Source organism: Antechinus flavipes, chromosome 4, assembly GCF_016432865.1.
Source record: "Antechinus flavipes isolate AdamAnt ecotype Samford, QLD, Australia chromosome 4, AdamAnt_v2, whole genome shotgun sequence".
NCBI lineage: Eukaryota > Metazoa > Chordata > Mammalia > Dasyuromorphia > Dasyuridae > Antechinus > Antechinus flavipes.
Genome location: NC_067401.1, coordinates 316297064 through 316316060, shown reverse-complemented (window position 1 = coordinate 316316060; position 18997 = coordinate 316297064). Strand labels below are relative to the sequence as shown.

The following is an 18997-nucleotide window of genomic DNA, read 5'->3' as shown; positions in this document are numbered from 1 at the left end:
CATGAAATGGTGCTACTGTAGAGTGAAAAAAGAAAAGGAAAATATCTAGTAATTAGACTTCTAGAGTGTGAAAACATATTAATTATGGATATATTAAGTTATAATATCTAATATTCAGAATATCTATAGAAATTTAACATTTGTTCAGCATTTATTTTCTTATCAGATCATCACTTCAAATAGGGTCATGAAGAGTCAAACATAATTGAAAATGAACAATATGATTATGGAATGGTTAAGTGAATTGCTGTAGTTAAAGAGGCATTTTGTGTCGGGGCAAGACTTGAACTCAGGTCATTCTAAATCTAATAGTCCCTTTATCTGTTTCACTACGGTGCCTTTTGTGAGTTATGATAAAAAAAAAAAAAGGCCTCTGGTTCCAACATAAATCATAGCATAAGTGTAGGGAGAAAATGTATATACATATATATGCATATATGTGTATATGTGCATATATTTATATATTGTCTGTGGATGACTCTGGAAGAGAGAATGAGGCCAATGATTTCATGTAATTTTACTTCACTTAAATCCAATTTATACACTCATCAAAAGACATCAATCATATCCGAATTCAGTGGCAATAGGCAGATGATGAAATAGCAGATCAACTCTGTATGTAGGTAATCCAAGCTACAGTCATCTCACTGGAAGGAGCAAAGGAATTCAATAGCCTCCGGATGTTTGAGCAGTCATTAAAGGATTGCTCCTGGTATGAGGAAGGGTTAGAAAAGACGCCCTAAAAATTTCTGCTTTACCCTGACCTGCTTACTTTGGTAGACAGGAATCCCATCTTGTGATCAAAACACAGAAAAAATGAACAAAAACTCCTGGAAAGATGATTTTGCTTTCAAACAGTACATGGAATATTTGCATGCTTGCATATAGCATGAAACCAAGTATACCTGAATGATGGTCTTGTTGTAAAAGAAATTACAAAGAATTGCCTCCAAATAGTAGCTGTAGATGAAAAAAAAAAAAGCTGGCAAATGAAGATCAGCTACTTAAGTTGAAGCTATCTACTCATTTTTTTTTTTTCTGCAGTGACTGCAGTAAAGAAGAGCACTATGAAACTGGTGTCTGTTTTGCAATCAAAACTAATCCGGTCAACAAGAGACAGGATGTGAGAATGATAAGGCCAATGTGTGGCACAGAGTGCTGGACTGATCATAGACTTATCTTTCCAAGATATATATTTGCATTCAAAAAAAAGCAGTGGACCCCAGGGAAGATGACTTCAGAAGACTTAATAATAATAGAGTAGAGTACTTCTTTATGGATAAACAATTTATTGCTAACTTGATGTTTTTGCATCAAAAAGGCACTATGCTCTATGACTGAAGCAAAATTGAAGTAGTTCAGAAGAAACATGAGATGCATCAATTTGCAGACATCACCACTACAAATGTAGATACTATGTAGATATAGTGATGTCATTTTGGTCCTCTTTGAGAACAAAGGATAACAACCAATCAACAAGACATGCATGAATGATTTTATCATTTTATTAATGATTTTAGTCATTTTATGATGGTAGCTGTCACAATGCTTATTTGTGAGCAAGTTGGAAAGTAACTTGGAGAATAACAATTGAATAAAAAATTTAAAATAAAACTTTGTCTCATGACTCAAACCAGAGATATAAACACATGAAGATTTTTTTCCTACTCTTTTTTGTCCTTGTTAAATCCTATGCAAAATGGAGTACTTGGGAAAGTAAGAAACCCCATTGATGCACTGTTAAGCAGCTTTAATCTATATAATACCACTTGTAAGTACATATATGGCTTTGTTAGCATGAGTACTATAATTGAATACATATTTACAATGGATCATTTAGTGTGATCTGGGGGATTCTCTCCCCCCTACTCCATCCATTTTTTGCTTCTTATATATTTTCCCCATTTCAGAACCCTGAAAAAGCAAGTGTAATATATAAATGCTTTTCATAAGTATCTGACTATGATTCACAAGTCAGGCTCTATTATGTTCTAGGGCTAAGGCACAGAGTACATGAGAAAGATTCTGAATTGTAATGATGCATTCTTCAGATTTGAACATGAGCATGTGAAGTGGCAGTTAAAGATATTTTAAAGATCTGATTCTTTCTTTCCTGGATTCTCTTCTAAGGCTACAAATCTTAGAACTATGATTTAAGCATTGTTTTTCTTTTGTTAAATCATAAAGATATTGTTAATATTTGAGAAAAAAAAGTTTTTAAGTCTATACTCTTGCATGAACAGTAATCATTATTGTGTTATCATCATCATCATCATTCCTAATACCAAATTACTTGTAAAACAATAGTAACCTTCATTTCTCTTCTTACAACACTCTTCTTATAACAAAACTGTGAATGTAAGGATAATGTGTCATTGTCTTTATTTTACAAATGAAGAAACTGAAGTTAGAGAAGTGATTTTGTCATTGTCATACAATGGAAATTTTCTGGACATGAACTCAGTTCTCCTCAGCCCAAATTCACTTCTTGCTTCATTCCACCTATGCAAATAACCATATTATAGTTCAAAATAATATTACTTAAAAACAAATTAGTCACAATATTTGTGTATCTTGAACAAGATACTCATATTCAAGATATATCTGTGTCACTTGTTTTTTGTGAAAATTATTCTATTTATTACCACTTTATTTTCCTTCTCTACAGGTTGAACCAGTAATACAGAAAGGCCACGAGAGCTTAATACACCACATTCTCCTTTACCACTGCAGTAACAATTTTAATGAGAGTGTTTTGGATTATGGCCATGAATGCTATCACCCAAACATGCCAGATGCTTTCCTGACCTGTGAAACAGTTGTCTTTGCTTGGGCCATTGGTGGAGAGGTAGGATTAATAGTTTAAGAGGTAACAATTTGTCATCAAGGCATAAACATTGCATCCCTAAGAAATGATGTCTCTAATATGTTTTTGGCTTTAAGAATCAATGCAAAAATTTGAAAGAGAACCAGGTCTTGGTGTCAGGAAGGCATTCTACATATCACTCATAGCAATTGTGTCACTTTGAATTAATTACTTAACTTTTCATTTCTTCCAAGCAATTCTCTCCAAGTAGCAGAATACTTGTTGATCGGAATTGGTAGGAGTTTCCTCACTCAGAACTGCCTATATCAGTGAAATAATGGTCATTGACTCTCAAGCTTAAAGCAAAGAAATAAGCAAAGCAAAAAAGGCTTTCCTCTCTACTTATAGAAAATGTTTTATTAAGCCATTTCATTTTGTTTTTATGGTTTTGAATATTTGATAATTTTGGAATTACTTTGAAAATGGAAGTTTGTAGATTAAGATTAAAGCTTTCAATAGTGAGCATATTATAGTAATTACATACATCTCAATTCTTAGGGATTTTCATATCCTCCTCATGTTGGCTTGTCCCTGGGTACGTCATTAGACCCTAACTACGTTCTTCTGGAAGTTCATTATGATAATCCAACATATCAGGAAGGTGAGTTTTCTTTTTTTTTTAATATATTTTCCATTTCATGTGTATAAAATGCTATTTTCTGAATCTTCCAATGCCACTCATTAAGAATTCAAACAACAAAGAGAAGATCTAACTCAGTTTCAATTGATCAGTGATGGACAGAAGCATCTAGACCCAAAGAAAGAACACTGGAAAATGAATGTAAACTGTTTGCATTTTTGTTTTTCTTCCCGGGTTATTTTTATCTTCTGAATCCAATTCTTCCTGGGCAACAAGAGAACTGTTTGGTCCTGCACACATATACTGTATTAGGATATACTGTGACACATTTAACATGTATTGGATTACTTGCCATCTGGGGGAGGGGGTGGAGGAAGGGAGGGGAAAAATCGGAACAGAAGTGAGTGCAAGGGATACTGTTGTAAAACATTACTTTGGCATGGGTTCTGTCAATAAAAAGTTATAATTATTTTTTAAAAAATAAGAAAAATTAAGAAAAAAAGAATTCAAACAAAAGATCAGTGCTGTGCTTTCAGGGAGAATTTTGTGGGATTGATTTGAATCTGTTGATGCATGAACTATGTAGTTATGTTATGGTGTGGGATAATACAAGTTATGTTTTATGACATGTACCTGATAAATCTTTGAGGCAACTTTGTGCTAAAAACATTCTCCAAATGAAGTAAATATACAGATTACCATTTATTACACTGCAAAGTAGAAGTATTTGTGTCGTCATGTCATTTTGTCATACTTAGGACAAAAATCATAAACATTGCCCTTAAGATCTAGTAAGACTATCTTTGGGGCAGCTAGGTGGCGTAGTGAATAGAGTGTAAGGTCTGCAGTCAGTAAGTTTTATCTTCTTGAGTTCAAATCTGGCCTCAGGTACTTTACCAGCTATCTAACTCTGGACAAGTCACTTAGTCTTATTACCTATGAAGAAGGAACTCAGATTTTTAATTTTGTTAATTTTTAAACATTCATCACTTTACTAACATTTGGGGAGATTATCATTTAGATTTTAAATGTATTTTTCTAGGGATTTGGACTGTGGGTGATTTTTATCCTTTACAGCTGCTGTGTCTGCAGTTACCCTTCCCAAACAGTGGGTTCTGAGATCTGAGAATGCAGCTATGGAAAGCTGGAAGCAATCTCCCTTAGAGCACTGCTGTAACTGTACCTCCTGATTAGCTACATTTCCTGACCTAAATTTGATATCAAATGATGTTAGGGATCCCCTATTGCTGATGATTCTGACCTCCTATCTTTTTGTCTCCTAAGAATGCTATACAGAGTTATGGCTCTATAAATGAATAGAGTGAAGGATTTTTTTTTTTTTTTTTTTTTTGCAAAAAAGTAATACACTTTGGAATTCTAACCCTATAGAGGCTGGTGGTTTGCCTAAACTTTCCCTTGTTTATGATTATGTTTTTCTTGGAATTGTGGCTACTCTTTCAGAAGAGATGATTTTTTTTTCTTTTGTGTCTGCAGAAGAATGTGGGTCCCTTGTGGCAATTCCATTGGTCTTTTGGTAGGCTGTAGGTAATAAAAAAGAGTGTAATAGTCTAAAGTGGTCAATTGCCAAAACTGCAGCTAATAAGCTTGGCAAACTAAACTGACTAGGTCTGTATTTGCCCATAAGATTCCAAGGCCCCAATCTATCTCTAATAAGAAATAAGTAACATGAACTTTCATATAAAAAATAGCAATTGGTACTAATGTATTATTTTGAAAATAATTTTGTTTAGATAATGAATTATTGATTTAATTCAATAAATAACATATTAGTGGTGAAAAGATTTATTTCAAAAAGGAATTAACACATTTTCCAAAATCATAAAACTAACAACTTAAAACTCATTGGAACTATCATTTAACTGAAACTTTTTGTATTTTCCTTTTATTATTTAAAAATGTATTTTATTGGCTTTCTTCTTTTACATATATTCTATATATGTAACATATACATGTTTTATATACATATATGTGTCGGTGTGCTTATATATGTGAATAAATACATAAATACACACACATATATGTATGTATGTATCACACTAGTATTTAAATCAATAAGCTATTGAAAAAAAAAAAAAAACAAGACCCTTGTAACAAATATGCATAGTCAAACAAAACAAATTTGGCTTGACTTGACTTGACTTGACTTGAAATCAGAAAATCTGAATTCAGGTCTGGCCTCAGGAACTTATTAGATTTGTGAACCTGTACAAATTATTTCAGCTCTCTTATCCTAGGAACCATCTACCAGGAGCTTTTAAAGAAAAACAAAAACAGCCTCTGTTCTCAAGGAGTTCATAATTTAATTAGGATGGGGAAGGGGAAGACATGCAAACAACCATATACAAATGGTTTGACAGGGAGACAAACAACTTACAAACTACATACAAATAAAATATACACAGGATAAATGAAAGTTAATCTTACAGGGAAGGCATTAAAGAGGATAGGGAAAGATTTTCTGAAGGAAGCATTACAGCTAAGACTTGAAGCAATATGTGAATCAAATGAAATTTAAAAAGAGTTTTTTATAAAGACTTTTTTTTTTATTTTTCCATATACATAAAAAGATAGTTTTCAATATTCACCTTTGCAAAACCTTGTGTTCCAAATTTTTCTCTCTCTGCCTCCTCTCCTAGATAGCAAGCAATCCAATATAGGTTGGACATGTGCAATTCTTCTAAACATAAAAAAAAAAGTTTTACAAAACAAAACATTACATTAATATACAACATTAATACAACTATTATTGGCTAACTATTGAGTCTATCACTTTTCTGTCAGAAGATAGATAACATGCTTCACCCCTAGTCCTCTATAAAGCTAAAAAATTTAACCTTCTTTTAAATAATAAAGGGGTATGCCAGTCTAACACAGCTAAAGACAAAAGAGAGGACAGGGGGATATCCTTTCCTCTCAGGAATTTAGCTTAAGCTTGGGGTTTCCTTGATAACTATTTTATCTTGTAATACTGATGTAGCTTTCCTCATAATTGATTAGTAGGAAAGCTGTCCCAACAGAGAGAAGGAGATCCCTTAAAAGTGAGATAATAAAGCCAAAATAAGGGGTTTATTTAAAATTCACAAACTGAAAAAGTTTTAATTAGAACTCAATAAACCAAAATTACCTAGTAGAAAGGTACAACCTACAAAGGGAAATCATTGCATTGATCAGAATTATTGAATCTTTTCATTTTGTTAGTCTTTCAATATTGTTGCTATTCAATGAATTCAATGGGTTCAAGTCATGCCAATCTGTATTAGTTCACATAGTATTCCCACACTGTTCTGAAATCATGATATTTTTGTCATTTCTCATAGCCCAATAGTATTATTATTATATTCATATAATACCAGAACTTGATCAAATAGTCTTAACTTGACACTTCTGCCTTTAGTTTCCAGTTCATTGCTGTCATGGAAAAAAAATGAATCTTTTTCCTTTTTCTTGGACCTCTCTGGGATATAAAGCTAATACTAGTATTGCTAGATTGAAGGTGTGCATAGTTTAGGGACTTGGAGGCATAGTTTCAATTCATATACATTTTACAAAGTTTCTGAAAATTATTCACATTAGCCCTTTTCATAGTAATAATATTCTTTATAATTCATATATTATGTTTTAGCCATTTCAATACTAATGAGTAGCTACTTTACCACAATAAAAACTATATGTATATTTGTCTGTGTGTATGTGTTTATATGTGCATGTACTATATGTTTGTGTTTATATGTGTATATGTACTGGGCATAGATGCCTAGTAATGGAATTGCTGAATAAAAAGACCTGTACAACTTTTAGAGAATTTTTAGCCATTAAATTGTTTTCAAGAATAACTGAATTACAAGATGGTGGATTAAGAACAGTCATCCAGACAAACTTTCCCACATTCCCCTCCAGCAATTTCAAAATATCACCCAAATCAATTTTTGGACTGGCAGAGCCAAAAACAAATCAGGATAGGAAATTTTTCTAGGCTAAGAAAATTTAAGAGATAAGCAGGAGACATTTATAACACTAGATAGAGACTGTATGCTGATGCAGATTCGTCCAGACCTCATACATATGGTGGGGAAGCTCTAGCAACAACTTTGAGAATTTTCAATACAGAAATTGTGAGGGAGTTGGACAAGTGCTCAGAAAAAGATTATAAGGGATCATTTGCTGACATTTGTTGTACAGCTCCATTATTCACATGCACTTCTAAATCACAGGTCCAAGGTGTAGAGGAAAGTTGATAAGGTCAGTCACAAGGGAACAAAGACCCTGGACACTGTACCAAAGGAGAGAGGAGCACCAGTGTGGGCAGTTGCAGAGGAATAGGGGTGATTTCTTGGTAAAGATCATAGTGTAGACCAAGAGAGAAGTGATATCACCCCTCTCCAGTATCACATCACCTTGGAAGCATCAAAAACTATCAGACTCCCACACTCAGAACTATTTATGAAAACAGTGGTGCAAAAAGCTTGCATCTGAGGAAGTTTCCATTCCCAGCCTCAGGTGAGCAGAGCCCAGCTTTACCATAAAGTTCAAAGTAAGTAGATAGGTTGGGAAAATGAACAACAACAACAACAACAACAAAACAAAGAATTTGATTATAAAAAAGTTACTGTCATGGCAAGTAACAGCAAACGATTAACTCAGAAGACAACTATGTGAAAATAACTACAAAAAAGTTTCAAAGAAAAATATTGGATCCAAGTCCAACAATAATTTCTAGAAGAAGTCCAACAATGAAAGGAAGAGGAAAATTAAGGAAAAAAAATAACTGTGATTAAAGAAAATTATGAAAGGAGAATTAATAGCTTAATGAAAGAGGCACAAAAATACTGAATAAAACAATACCCTAAAAACAGAATTGATCTGATTTTGGCTTAACTGGCCTAATGAGGAATAAAAATTCAATGAAGGAAAGAATTCCTTAATAAACAAAATAGATCAAATGGAAAAAGAGGTGCAAATTAGAATTGGACAAATTGAAACTAATGGCTCCACAAGACACCAAGAAACAATAAAACAGTCACAGAAAGAAAAAAAAAAAAGAAAAACAAATGTGAAAGATCTCATTGGAAAAACAACCGAACTTGATATAGAACAAGAAGCGATAATTTAAAAATTATTGAACTGTCTGAAAGCCATTATCAAAGATGGAACCTAGACATCATATTTCAAAAAATCATCAAATAAAACTGTTTCAATACATTGAAACAGAGAATAAATTAGACATTGAAAGAATGCATTGATCACCTTCTGAAAGAGATCACAAAATGAAAATTCCCCACCATATATTATAGGCAAATTGTAGAGCTCCCATATCCAAGGAAAAATACTTCAAGAAGCCAGAAAAAAACAATTCAGATATTGTGAAGTCACAGTCAGGATCACACAAGAATATTTAGTGAATAGAGAACTTTCAAGCAATTCTGATGAAAAGACCAAAGCTGAAGAGAAAATTTGACAAATATAAGACTCAAGAGAAGCATTAAAAGGTAAACATGAAAGAGTAATCATAAAGAACTCAATAAAGTTAAACTATTTACATCCCTATTTGGAAAGATAATACATGTAACTCTTAAGAACTTTATCATTATTAGGGAAGTTAAAAGAGTTTGCATAGACAGAGAGTATGAGCGGGAGATGTTTATATTGGAATGATTTTTTTAAAGATAAGGGAAGAAAAGCATGTATGCACTGGGAGAACAGAGAAGGGAAGGTTAGAATGTATGTACCAAGAAGTATGCAAGCAATGCTTGAATCTCACTCAGAAATATTTTTTAAAAAAAGAAGATTATATATACACACTCAATTGTGTATAGATATGTTACTAACTCACTGTGGAAATATGAGGGAAAGAGGATGAGAGAAAAGGGGATAATGATATATGGACAAATTGAGGGAGGCAGTGGTTAAAAGCAAAATAGACGTGTGTTACTAATAGTACAACTAGAAGCAATATACATAGACTGAGGGTAGAGGTAGAAGGTGAATTTGAGGAAAAACAATTTAGGGATGAAAAAGTGGAGACACTGGGTACAGAAGGAAGGGAGAGATAGAATGGGATAAGTTATTTCATAAGAAGAAGTATGAAAGATCTATTGCAGTGGAGGAAAAGATGGGAGGGTAGGTAATGGGCATTACTTGAACTTTACTCTTATCAATATTGGTTCAAAGAGAGAATAATATACATAATCAGTTGAATATAGAAATTTACCTCATCAGGGAAGTAAGAAGAAAGAAGATTAAGTAATTAGGGATATTGATAGAAGGGAAGGCAGATTGGGGGACATGGTAGACAGAAACAAAACACTAGTGAACCACTTTGGATAGTTGTTTTTAATGTGTTGTTGTTTTTTTTTTTGTTTGTTTGTTTTTTGATAATTAGCACATCAGTTGCAGAACTGGAGTTATTTACTTTTATTTTGAAAATATTGTGTCAGTTCAAAATTAAGAAGAACCTTCTTTGAATTACTCTTGATTCAGATGAACGACCTTTAAATTAATATTTGGTCTTCATATTAGAGGATTGTGGCATACCAGATAGGTGACTCAGATTTTTCCATAATTTACTATGAAGTTTGATGGTGGTTGAGGTAGTGTTAGTTGCAGAATAGTCTGTCTAACTTTCCACTAATGACTGGCCTTTTAATTAGGGCTTTTCAATTCTTACAATGCTTTTATGTATTGCCAGCTTTATTCCTTCATTGAAGACTTTTCATTGCAGAAAACTAATGAACCCAGCTTAATAGACTAGAGAGTAATGGTATTTTTTATTTCTTCTTTTACAGGGTCAAACTCACTTTCCATCATGTGCTTTTATTACAGGCTTGATAGATAGCTCTGGACTGAGGTTCTTTCATACCACCATTTTAAGGAAATATGATGCTGGGATAATTGAAGCAGGTCTCTGGGTCAGTCTCTTCCATAATATCCCTCCAGGGATGTCTGAATTTAGATCAGAGGGTCATTGCACTCTGGAATGCCTTGAGGAGGTATGTCTCTTATCTGACTTCATTAGTTAAAATAACTTTTTGCATTAACTAACATTCTCAGAAAAGTACATGGTTAAGCATTCAAGGAACAAACATTACAGCAAAAGTTCTGAATTTAGCTATTATTAAATATCTTTGCTTCAATATTAAGAATATACTTTTTAAGTGAAATTTATTTATGAATTGGGGGTCCATTTATAATGGACCCATCGTAAAGGCAACTCATCTCTTTTTGATATTGTGATGGTAGTTTAAAAAATGCATTGGGCTCTTTTATCTGTCTCTTAAGTCCTAAAATGTGTTTCCTCATTCATCTTGAAGGACCAAGAGATCAGACACTAATTAGGAAAGAAAGATCTAGGATAAAGGATAAGAGGGATACTTTCCCCCTTATTTTCTTAATATCAATTATAGATTACTATTTTATTTATCCTTGTAATCTTGTTCTTGTTTACATATCCCCTCTCCTTCCCCCCCTTTTCTTTTTGAATCTCTTTTTTTCTTTTTCTTTCTCTTTTTCCATGTCCTCGGTTTCTCAATTCTCCTATTCTCTATTCCCTTCTTCCCTTTTTATTCTTCACCAGAAGGAAATAAGAATGTTAATTAAAAAAAAAAAACTGTTGTTTTCCTGGAATTAGTAATTTGAAGAGACTCTTATAAATGAAAGCTCTGTAAACTTGGGACAAAATTTTAAAAAATGATTATGAACAACACTGAGCTCAAAAAATTTTTTGATTTAAAATTTGCTTGTGCTGAAACACAAAGAATAGTCCTGAATAATCTAAGTTTAGAATGGCATTGTGGCTGTTCAAACATTTATTCATTCTGCCTTAGTTTTTTTTTTCCCCTGCCAACTTTTTCTTTAAGCTTTCATTACTACAAACCATCTCAAACTTCCATTTGTTTTTGGCCAATAGAATGTATGCTCTCTGAGGGTATGAGCTTTCATATTTTTGTTATCTAGCATCCAGAACAATGAATATAGAAGGTACTAAGTAGCTTCTCACTGAACATTTTTATTTGTTTGTTTTTGCTTTCAAAAAATGTTGATGAGATTTTTTTTTTTGCGGGGGGCGGTTCTCTCTCAGGCCCTAGAAGCTGAAAAACCAAGTGGAATTCATGTATTTGCTGTTCTTCTCCATGCACATCTTGCTGGCAGAGGTATCAGGATGCGCCATTTCCGTAAAGGGGAGGAACTCAAACTACTTGCTTATGATGATAACTTTGACTTCAATTTCCAGGAGTTTCAGTATTTAAAGGAAGAAAGAACTATCTTGCCGGTATGAATATCTTCATCCTTTTCTTTAAAAGAGTATGGAAGTTCCAATGACTTATACTTATGAAGGATTCTACTAATCAAATGAGTAGGCTGAGAAGTGCCTAAATTTCAAAAGAATAAAATATTATCATCATTATTTACCAGTCAATTTAGGACACATTCAATTTGAATTCTGAAATCTACTCATTTCCCTACTCTGGTAATTGTTCAGTGGTTCCATTCAGGTCCCACTTTTCATGACCCCTATGAAGTTTTCTTGGAAAAGATATTGGAATGGTTTGCTATTTCCTTCTCATGTTCATTTTACAGATGAGGAAACTGAGGCAAACAGGGTTAAATGATTTAACCAATCACCCCTCTAGTTAGTATTTAAGGTTTTATTTGAACTTAGGTCTTCCTGACTTCAGGCCTGGTACTCTATCTATTACATCATCCAGCTGCTCTTATCTTTGACAGAAGCAGATAATAATTCAAAGGTGCAGATTTTAAAAGTAGATTGAGATACCAGAAACTCTAATGGTTGCTTCACTCTTTATTTGACTTAAAACTTAGAAATCCTTGGGCTTGGAATCCTGTATAACAAGCAATCAGGTATCTTCTATAGAGAGGTCAACAAGAATTTCACTTGCATGAATGAGGTAGACACAAGTGGTGAAAAATTAATAATTAATTTTGGGGCATGATTGAAATGGTACCATCATTCTTAGTTATATTATGGTGATGTCAAAGGTTGCAAAGTGATGATCTTATGATATAATGACTTTGTGTGCTAATGATTTAAAGATGGGATGGAATTCATATGTGCATGTGTATATTTACATGTATGTGTATATATATATAATAGGTGATAGAGCTAGTAAGTGCATTGATCTCTTATTGAGGGGCATACTCAGTTTGATTAGTCCTTTTATTTGCATAGGCAGATAACATATGCTACATATATATTCATATATTCAAATATATATTTCACATATAATATATATATTCAACCTATGAATAGTCCAATTCATAACAACACTAAGTCATAGAGAAATTTTAGAAAGGAAAGCACAGAAGAATTTTAGAAAGAAAAATGTTCTTTTTTTTTGTTGTTATTTGTTTTCAATGGAAACATTTTCATCAATTTAATAGTATGACATATCCCATATCCATACCTGTGGTCTATTCTGCTACCCGATAGGATTTTGATGCTTTTTTAGTAATGTATTTGAGTTTTGCCATGTGACCCAAAGCATAGGAAGAATTGAAAGAGGTTCAATTTTTATATTATATCCACACTATATTTTGTAGCACAGCACCTGGACATTTGAAAGATTGATATTAAATATATCTAAATATAGAAAAAGTTATAGCATCTGCAGGTAACTCTTTTGAAGTCCTGCCTTTGTTACTAACAGATCTGATTTCTTTTAAAAGCAATGTAAACTTTAAATATGGGCATTTCTAATTCTGTTTTAGGGTGACAACTTAATCACAGAATGTTGCTATAATACGAGAGATCGTGTACGCATGACATGGGTAAGCAGTTCTTTTAACTAGGTTGAGTTGGTTGGAAAAGAAGGCATAACCTTTATTTTTTCCAAAAAATGAAGGAACAAAATATCCCCACTTGGAAAAAGAGAAGGTAAGAAATTGTATATTGCCACAAGAAAATGAAGCAAAATGCATTAATTTTTTATTAAAATTCAAATCAATAAATGCAATTGTGTTATGAGAATGAAATTATTTGATAGTATAACTTTTTATAAAAAGCTAGTGTATGTATTTTTCATATCAAGTTTTATTACTAATAATATCTTTGGTCATTAACTCAGTGTATTAGAGAACCTGGATGTTAATAAGAACAAGTTCAATACTTGTAAAGTTAATCCTTGACTTTCTTTTTATTCTATAGCATCAGAATCCTAAATCTAAGAGGGAAAGCTACTAAAGGGGACTGATTTTGAGAGCCCAGGAATTGGCATAAATGTTTTTGTGAAAATGATTCCAAATGTTGGCCTTATATACTCTTCAAAACAATAACAGTGTATTTATTCATAGCACTTTTTTTTTTTTTGGGGGGGGGGGGTATGTAATGACCGCGTATTTAAAATCAGCCAGAGTCAGGAATTCAGGTTATGGGAAAAATCTTCAATCTTTATTGAAATGAAGAGATGAATAAGGATTGTGATAGCAATATGGGCAAGAAAGATTGCGATAGCAATATGGGCAGCTGCGACAGGAAGCCAGCTAACAGGGAGATCTGAGCTGAGAAAACCGTGGCAATCACAATGCAAGCAGTCTCTCCTTCCCCTTCCTTTTCCACTCCCCTGCCTCCACCCACCAAAATCGTCATTTCTTATACAACACATCAGGACTTGCACAAAGAGTGGGCGGGGGCCATTCTTTCTCCAAGCATATATATTAAGAGAGTATGGTCCAATTACTATTTAGCCTCATGTGCTTGGGATCTCAGTGCATCAACTCAAGCCTCAGCCCATTACATCTCCCACTTTCTTTTGTTTTAGAACACAGGTGATCATGCCATCCCTGACTCCTCAGGAAGATCAGAGCCCCCAAGGGGAAGTGATCACACCCTCCTTGACTTCTCAGGAAAGGAGATGAAAGCACTAAAAAGGAAATAATCACGCCCTCCCTGACATCTCAGGAAGAGAGATGAAAAGCACCAAAAGGAAATGGGGGTTGCTAGCAGGTTTCTGGGCTGAAGGGTCTTATTATGCACAAACCCATCAGCATGGGAAGTATTACACAAGCATATAGCAACAACGCAGAGGCTATTAGTGATGACTCTCCCCACAGTCAGTGCAGGCTTGATGTGGTGTAACAAACATGAATTATACACCCAAGTAATATTATAACAAACAATATAAATAAACATTGTGTTGTAAAAGATTGCCTGAAGTCCTAGAAGGAGAGTATGTAAACAGCAGTCACACATGCACCTTCTTCAGCAGCCAAGAGATAGTCCAAAACCAATCTATTGTCCATTGCTTCATATATCAGGGAATCCAATGATCCCCCCAAGTTTTTAAAGTCCAGCAAAAGTCTTTTTTATGTCTTAGGGAATCCAATGATTCCAGCAGATTTTGGAGTCCTGTAACAGTCTTATCATTTCTCAGAAAATCCAATGATTCCTGAGAGCTTTCAAGTCTTATGTCTTAGAGAATCCAATGATTTCTGAGGGTTTTGAAGTCCAATGATTTTCTATGTCCATGAGTCAAACGCCATAACTGCCACGCTCTTTCAATGGTGAGCACAGTCAGCAACAGAACCACCAGATGTTTCTTGGGTCTTCTCCTTCGTTTTAAGGGTCTGCTCCATCTCTCTGTGATGGACAAGGCAAATAAGGCTCGTTGGCACCCATCTGATTCCTTCTCCACCTGTAGAGATACAAGCAAACCCTCTCCAGTTAGCCTATCTGGTCCCTTCCATTCACCACTTTCTGGGTCTCTCCACATCACCTGGCAATTATCTAAAGATAGTATTGCTGCTCGCACTGGACACTGCCCTTCCAGTGGGTTATAAAACCTGTCTGCTGGAGCCAGTGCATCTTTGTCAAAAATCAAGACGTTAATAGTATAAAGTGCTAGATTTAGTAGTTCTCTAGGGTTACCTGTGGCTCCCCCTTTCTTTTGTTTTTGGAGCAGCGTCTTAATGTCTCTGTTTCTCCTCTCTACTATTGCCTGTCCTTGAGGATTAAAGGGTATGCCAGTGGTGTGTAAAATCTTAATACTGTGCACAAAAGTGTGCAAAATGTTTGGAGGTGTATACAGGACCATTGTCTGTTTTTATTGCTTGTGGCACATCCATAATGGCAAATGCTTGTGTGAGGAATTCAGTGACCACTCGGGCTGTCTCTTTTGCTGCTGGTATGGCAAAAGTGAATCCTGAAGAGGTGTCTACCATAACATGGATAAAAGACAGATGACCAAAAGATTTATAATAGGTCACATCCATTTGCCAGATTTCATTGGGTCTCAAAGGAGGCAGTGTAGGAGCATGGAAAGAAAGGCAAGCTGTACAGGTTTTTACTATGCTCCTAGCTTCCTCTTTTGTAATCCCAAATTGTAAACGCAAAGCTCAAGCAGCCTGATGGTATTTAGAATGGGATTCCTGGGGCTCCTGAAATAAAGGCGTACTGGCTAACATAGTTAAAAGGCTATCTGCCTTTGAATTCCCATCAAAAATAGGACTTGGGAGTCCACTATGTGAGTGGACATGCAAGATATAAATCTTACCTGGATGTTTTCTCACTTGCTCCTGAAGTTCCTTAAAGAGCTGATATATATTAGAAGCTGCAAATTTTATTTGGGCTGTGGCAATTCTTTGTACCACACCTACTGAATAGGCTGAATCAGATATTATATTTATGTCTCTGGGTAATAAGTGAGAGCTAACATGATTGCATATAACTCGTTCTGCTGAGTGGACTGAAAAGGAATTCTGACTACTCTCTTTATAGTTAAGTCATGAGAGTACACAGCACAAATATTGTGTTTGGACACATCTGTAAAGATAGTTGGTCCTTTAAGAGGAACTTTAGAAACTTTTTCTTCAAGAATCCATCGCCAATTATGTAAAAGTCTGGTTATCTTTAATGGAGATGCATGTGTAAAATTTGGAGCCATGGCTAATAAAATTTGCCACTCTGGGATGGTCTCACAACACACATTAATTTGTGTATTGGTGTAAAATGTATATATCTTATCAGGTCTTGCCCCAGATAATTGTACTGCTCGCTTAATGGCCTTTAACAAAATTCTAGCTACAAGCACTGGGTAAGGAGTAAGGCTTTGTTCTGGTTGTCCCGGGAGGTTCACTCACTCTATCACGCTATTTCCTTGATGAAGGACTGCTGTGGGTGCCTCTTGTGTGGCAAAAACTGATATTTTCAAGGGTTTTTGAGTGACTCTTTCAACCATATTGGATAAAGCCAGTTCAACTTTTCTCAAAGCCTCTTGAGCTTCTTTTGTAAGATGGCATGGTGAATTTAAAGCACTGTCTCCCCTTAAAATATCATATAATGGTTGTAACTGATAGGTAGTCAAGCCTAACACTGGTCTCATCCACTGGATATCTCCTATCAATTTCTGAAAATCATTTAAGGCGTTTAGCTTCTCTGTTCTTAAGGACAGTTTTTGTACTGTAAGCACCTTAGGGTATACTTCATATCCTAAATATTGAAAAGGAGCATGTCTTTGAATTTTCTCTTCAGCTATGTATAATTTGTAGTATCTTAGTGTTTCTATGGTCTTTTGTAGACATGCTTCTAGCATTTGTTCCTCAGGTGCACATCCCAATATATCATCCATATAATGTAATAGCATAACTTTTGGAAATGCTTTTCTTACTGGAGCAAGAGCAGCAGCAACATACATTTGACACATAGTGGGGCTGTTTTTCATTCCCTGTGGCAAAACTGTCCATTCATATCTTTTATAAGGCTCAGCTAAGTTAACGCTGGGCACTGAAAAGACAAATCTTTTCATATCCTCCTTATCCAGAGGATAAGAAACAATCCTTAATATCGATGACCCAAAGAGGCCACTCTCTAGGCAATTGAGTAGGAGATGGAAGTCCAGGCTGAAGAGTTCCCATAGTTTCTATCTGTTCATTCACTTTTCTTAAATCAGTGAGCATCCTCCATTTTCCTGATTTCTTTTTTACAACCAACACTGGGGAATTCCAAGGACTTAGAGAAGATTGTAAATGCCCTTGTTCAAGCTGCTCCTGTACTATATCTAATAAGGCCTGAATTTTATCGCTACTTAAGGGCCACTGTTCTATCCACACTGTTGTATCAGTTTTCCATTGGATAGGAACAGGTGAAAGTGTTGGCAGGCCTTCAACAGCAGCCCTGCTTAAAAAACCGAAGTACTCATTTTTAACCCTAATTGTTGTAAAACGTCTCTTCCCCACAGATTGATGGGGAGTTTTTCAACTATAAAAGGAGTAAAAACTCCTGTTTTGCCTTCAAAAGTCCATCTCATAGGGGCAGCACTAACTTCAGCTGCTATTGATCCTCCTACTCCAGACATATAGGTGTCTGCTTTAATCTTTGGCCAGTGACTGGGCCAATTGGCACCTCTAATAACTGTACGATCCGCACCTGTGTCTACCAATCCTTCCAATGGTAGGCCATTTATATAGATCATGAACATAGGTCAGTCAGCTGTTACAGCTGCTGTCCAGTATATTCCTGGATTTTGTGGTCTGGAGTCAGAATCTGGGTGACTATCACCAGGTTGCTTATTAGGATTCTGTATGAGTAAACCTGATGCTACTACTTCTCCTGGTGATAAGTCACACATTGTCTATTTGTATTAGTGACTGGGATATTATCTACACATTCCCCAGTTTCCCACATCAGTGTGTGGATGGACACTGTTTTGTACATACAAGGAGGTGAAATGGTCAAGCCTACTGTGCCTGGAGGTAGGGGATCCATAGGCTGGAGAGGAACAGATTTCACCTCTCCAGGGGGTATCTCAGTTGTCCCAGCTGCATACAGCTCTATTCTCCCCAATTGTAATTCCTTTCTGCCATCAGGTTGCTTCCTGGCTGATTGACTGTCTAATCCCCTTCTCCCATCATATGGCTTTCTGGCTGATTGGTCATGTCTGGGTACTGGACTTCTAGGCACTCTCTGGGTGCACCATTGGCTGCCATCATGCCCCAAGTGTTTTTTACCTTGGGCCCTGAGGCTGGGCCCCTCATCCCGTTTCCCTGAATCTGTCTACATTCTGAGGCCCAATGGAAGCCTCTGTTACATTTTGGATATGGGGTACTGGGTCTTGTTCTCCCACCTTGTTTTCCCATTCTATCTCTATACCAACATTGAGCTTTCAGATGTCCTACTTTTCCACACTGAAAGCATCTACGAGTCTCTCTGGAAGTCCCTTGCCAAGAGGGACTCTGTCTTCCCATGTTTGGATTTTGGGAAGTCTGCATCATAGCCTGGCTATAAAAGGCATCTGTGCCCACTGTGGCACAGCATCTTATGATCTCCTCTAAAGGAGCATCCTTGTGCAGTCCTAGAATAATTCTTCTGCAAACCTCATTAGCATTTTCCTTAGCAAGTTGCCTTATCAAAATGTCTATTATTAAATTTTCTCCATTTGTTCTTGTGATAGCTGTCTGCAAACCTCCCACAAAGTCAGCAAAGGGTTCATTTGGCCCTTGTGTTATTTTTGTGAAGGCCCCACCCTTGTCGTCTTTATTGTGGAGAGAAGCCCACTCTTTGATAGCATTAGCAGCAATTTGCT

General features: G+C 35.3%; 1 protein-coding gene across 1 annotated transcript in view; it reads left to right on the top strand.

The window, feature by feature from the left end:
* Positions 1–18997, top strand: part of MOXD1 (monooxygenase DBH like 1) — a 113063-nt gene that overhangs the window by 76815 nt on the left and 17251 nt on the right. The window contains exons 5-9 of the mRNA XM_051997756.1: positions 2669–2848; positions 3365–3467; positions 10287–10453; positions 11542–11733; positions 13191–13250. Coding sequence (XP_051853716.1) covers positions 2669–2848; positions 3365–3467; positions 10287–10453; positions 11542–11733; positions 13191–13250 — 702 coding nt within the window. The remainder of the gene's footprint in view (positions 1–2668; positions 2849–3364; positions 3468–10286; positions 10454–11541; positions 11734–13190; positions 13251–18997) is intronic.